Source organism: Aplysia californica, unplaced genomic scaffold (assembly GCF_000002075.1).
Source record: "Aplysia californica isolate F4 #8 unplaced genomic scaffold, AplCal3.0 scaffold00376, whole genome shotgun sequence".
In the NCBI taxonomy this organism is placed as follows: domain Eukaryota; kingdom Metazoa; phylum Mollusca; class Gastropoda; order Aplysiida; family Aplysiidae; genus Aplysia; species Aplysia californica.
The window spans coordinates 171045-174987 of NW_004797646.1; the positions used below are offsets into that span (position 1 = coordinate 171045).

General features: G+C 40.7%; 1 protein-coding gene across 1 annotated transcript in view; it reads right to left on the reverse strand.

Annotated features, from left to right (window-relative positions):
- The window catches only part of LOC101846438 (endothelial differentiation-related factor 1), a 12955-nt gene extending 10345 nt beyond the window's left edge, over nt 1-2610 (reverse strand). Inside the window, exon 1 of the mRNA XM_005103510.3 lies at nt 2349-2610. Coding sequence (XP_005103567.1) covers nt 2349-2426 — 78 coding nt within the window. The 5' untranslated portion in view covers nt 2427-2610. The remainder of the gene's footprint in view (nt 1-2348) is intronic.
- Between the last annotated feature and the right edge of the window lie 1333 nt (nt 2611-3943).

Genomic DNA, 3943 nt, shown 5'->3' on the forward strand with positions numbered 1-3943 from the left:
AAATGTTCGTTTTTTTGTGATTCCTGGACTGTCATTTTGAGCACACCAATGCAAACTTCCAAGAATGTCCAAAATTTAGTATTTTGGGGTGTTTTTTTAACCTGTGCTTTAATTCTATGCTATTTAAGATCGAGAAAGGTTCACTTGCTCAAGAAATCGGTTTATTTGTTTGCAAATAAGCGAATAATTCGGATCACTTGTGGGTCAGTGGTGTCGTCACGGACTAGGTGTTTCAGAAAACACCATTATTTTTCAGTAGAATCACCACAGCTGGTTAAATCTTTTTGCTTTTCGTTGTTTACTCAATAGTTCAAAAGCCGTGATGCGTGAAAGGAACATCGGGTTCCTTTTGGTCGGCTGTTTAACATTCGCTGTTAATGGCGTCACTTTGTGACGTACCGGAAGCCCGAATTTTAGCCTACTTTTGTTTTGAACGGATCATCAACAGTGCCCGCATATAATTGTTTTCTTGAGTGACTTCCCCTTACCCGCTTCCCCAGAACAGGGGAAGCAACGGGGGAAAGAGAAAAACGAAAGTAGTCATTGCCGTCACCCTCCGGTTACGCACAAGAATCTTGCGTTGAATGTGACGTACTGGACTGTTTTGCGTGTTTTTAGGCTACCCTATTGAATATTTTAGGGAAATTGCGGAGTTTACATTGGATTCCTGGAACAAGAGTGTGATGTGCGAACAAACTTCGAGAGATGGATCATTTCTGTGGTTATAGATTTAGCTTTTGTGCTTAGTGATGACGTTTGGGGTGTCGTCATGCAGCCGTACAAGACTGACTGACGTACTAGAAATTACGTTAACTCTTCTGGGGGAAGAGCTTCTCGCTGTTTTGCTCAGTTGAAGAAGAAAAAGCTGTCTTAACTCTTTCAGCAGCCGATTACGTCGGACGTGCCGGGCAGGCCGCCGGGGTCACTCATTGTTCATTGTGTACTGTTGGTGTACAGCGAGCGCACCTGGAAACGTGTGTTTTCGCCATGAATACCGCGGGAGTGTGTTAACCAATGATGAAAATAACGCTCTATCCTTCATAGCTTTCTATTTATAAAGTGTTACAAACACATGAATAACCCCATCTCACAAGCTGATAAAACATTACGAGTAGTTACGCCCATTCGAATAACCTTTCTGTACGCTCTTGTTGTTATGAATGACCTGAGGTTCGAAAGGGGATAATTTAGGTCAATTTCCGAATTTTTTACACTCAAATTGTTCTTTGTACCTGCACAATGGTATTCAAAACTATCAAACAAGCTTACTTTTTATCAGGTAGTATCATTTCATACAAAATCAAGCTCATTTGAAATATATTTTGTATAGAAAAATGGAAGTCTTGTTTCCTGACTATCTTTTCGAGCTCTTCATGTCTAAGTGGGTCAATTTCTTCTATAATTTCATTGGACGAACATCTAGAGCTGCTCTACCAACTTGGCACGTTTTGAATGAGACGTATGCCTCGATTACGAACCAATGCAGGCGGTTCTAGAAGAAGGCCACAAACGCACACAAACTCAAGCAGACTGACGCACACACACTTGACCTGTGTGAATCATGGGGATCCGACTCGGGACCCAAAAGACACGTAAGAGGATGCGCGCTGCGCGTGCGCTGAGCCAGGAGCTACACTGATTCGGGACCAGAAAGTAGGCTAGGTGCCGAAATAGGCTTATCGGGCTACATAAACCCGGCTCACGCAGGATGGGCTATTTCTAGCAAAATGCCGCCGTCACTGTAGTGTCAACGAAAGTAACGGAGGTTGCTTAGGTTTGTGTGCCACTCTTTTGGGGTTGGATTTTAAAACAAAATTTCAAACGATTTTTCCGTGCACCAGTGCCCAAAAACTTTTACAAAACGGAAGGACTTCTGTAACGAGCGACCAGCCTAACAAACACAATACAGAAGAGACCTACCACCCTAACCCTGACCCCAACAAACTCTACCCCTACCTCAAACCGTTCCCCTATTCCCAACTTTACCCCAAACCCTACCCCTACAGGCTACTACTGCCTACTCCTAACCTAATTGATCTAGATAGATCTAGATCTAGGATCTAGATTTCTAGATCTGATCTAGATCTAGTTCTATATATATCTAGATCTAGATCTAGATTTATCTACTCAAGTTAGATTTCTCTGCTGTCTCATGATAGTGAGTGGTCGCTCTTTACGGAAGAATTTCCTTATAAGTTATCAAATACAAAATGACTTGACTTACAACAGGCATGTGGACCGCCAACTGCCAATACGACCACTCGTAACCAGAAATGTCTTATTAAATTGTTTTTGCTTTGCCGACTTTGCCTTTGTGTAGTGTGTACTTGTGGCTGTGGCGAATTTACCTGCTTCGATCTCATCTGGCTTGCCTTCCCTGGTCTGTGTCCGATGTAGGTAACGTCACTCCAGTCTGACTCGGCCATTTTGTACGTTAAATATTTTTCTTAGCTAATGTTATCTGTAAGGAGGGGAATACAGGTTTATGTCTTAGAACGATACTTCGGGATGAAACAGCAAAATATGTCGCTTTGTAAGAATGTTCGAGCTGCTAACTGGAGATGGTGCAACACTGTTGGTTGAGATGAGGTATACCGGAACTAGGTTTCAATGCTGCAAAATGCAAAGCTATTTTTGAAAAATGGATGAATATCATTGCTAGAATATATTAGACACTATTAAATGATAGTAAGTATGAAATACAAGTAAAATAATCATTATGAAGGCTCTAACAGAAGTCCACTATGACCTTATGTCGTAAAATTAACGAGGAGGATCAACGACCTTACAAAACATCTAGGCTATCTTGTAGCTTAAAGGGAGAAAACCGCACCCCTGAAGTACAGGCCCGGATGTTGCAACGACAGGGGAAATCATGGAGCCGTTGTTACCAATGTTTCCATTTTTACACTGAGATTATCACTTTCGATACATTTCCTCACATAATGATTATCAACTTGCTTATAAAAATTGATGTTTATGCATATTTTTTCTCATCTTAAAGTTCTTCACCGCTCAAACAAGTCTAAAATAAATATAGAATGATAGTACCACAAATCACCAAGGATTTAATCTTGCAAATCATCCATATTATTCTGACATGTTTTGCTAAAAGCAAAAGCCACACGAGTCGAAGTAGACTCAAAACTATTATCGGCACGTTAAAAAAATATTATTAAGAGGCAGAGGGAAAGAGAGAGAGAGAGAGAGAGAGAGAGAGAGAGAGAGAGAGAGAGAGAGAGAGAGAGAAGGAGAGAAAAAATGTTTTCAAGGGAGAAAATCCATCCTTCTTTGTCGAAGAATGTGGGTGGGTGGTTGGCGGGTGATCTGGTGTGGTTTGCTCCTTTCTTTCCTGTGGAAAATCTATCATCTCCATCTCCCCTCCTTCTTTTTTGTGTTTGTTAGTCTCTTGTAACACCTCTAATCTTCGGCACTTATATCAAAGACCGTGTTGTGGAGTATCTTTGCTTATACAAATGTATGACCTTATTGTGTTGCAAGTGCCGTAAAACTCTTACTAAAAAAAATAGAAGAACGTGGCAGCAACTGTATTCATTCTCCTTCAACTGTCACATTCTTCGGAAGAATAGATTAATAATGGATTTTCTCCCTTGAGAATTAACCTTTTTTTTTTTCTCCCTCTCTGAGAGTACCTTCGAAATCGCAATATGGCTGCCTGGAGGCAAGTGGCCGTACGAAGTATGAAAAAAACGGTATATAGTAAACTCACCACAAAAAAAAAAAAATCAATTGCACTGCAGGTTGAAGAACACCAGTCAAATTCCCCTGAGACCTTGCAGGGGAAAGTAAAAATGAAGGTTCCCCAACACACTCGCAAACAAAATATATTATAATGTAATCATATAAGATAAGATAAGATAAGACAATACTTTATTATCCTAGGTGTGGTGGGGGGAGGGGGGTTCTTTATATATCTATCTAT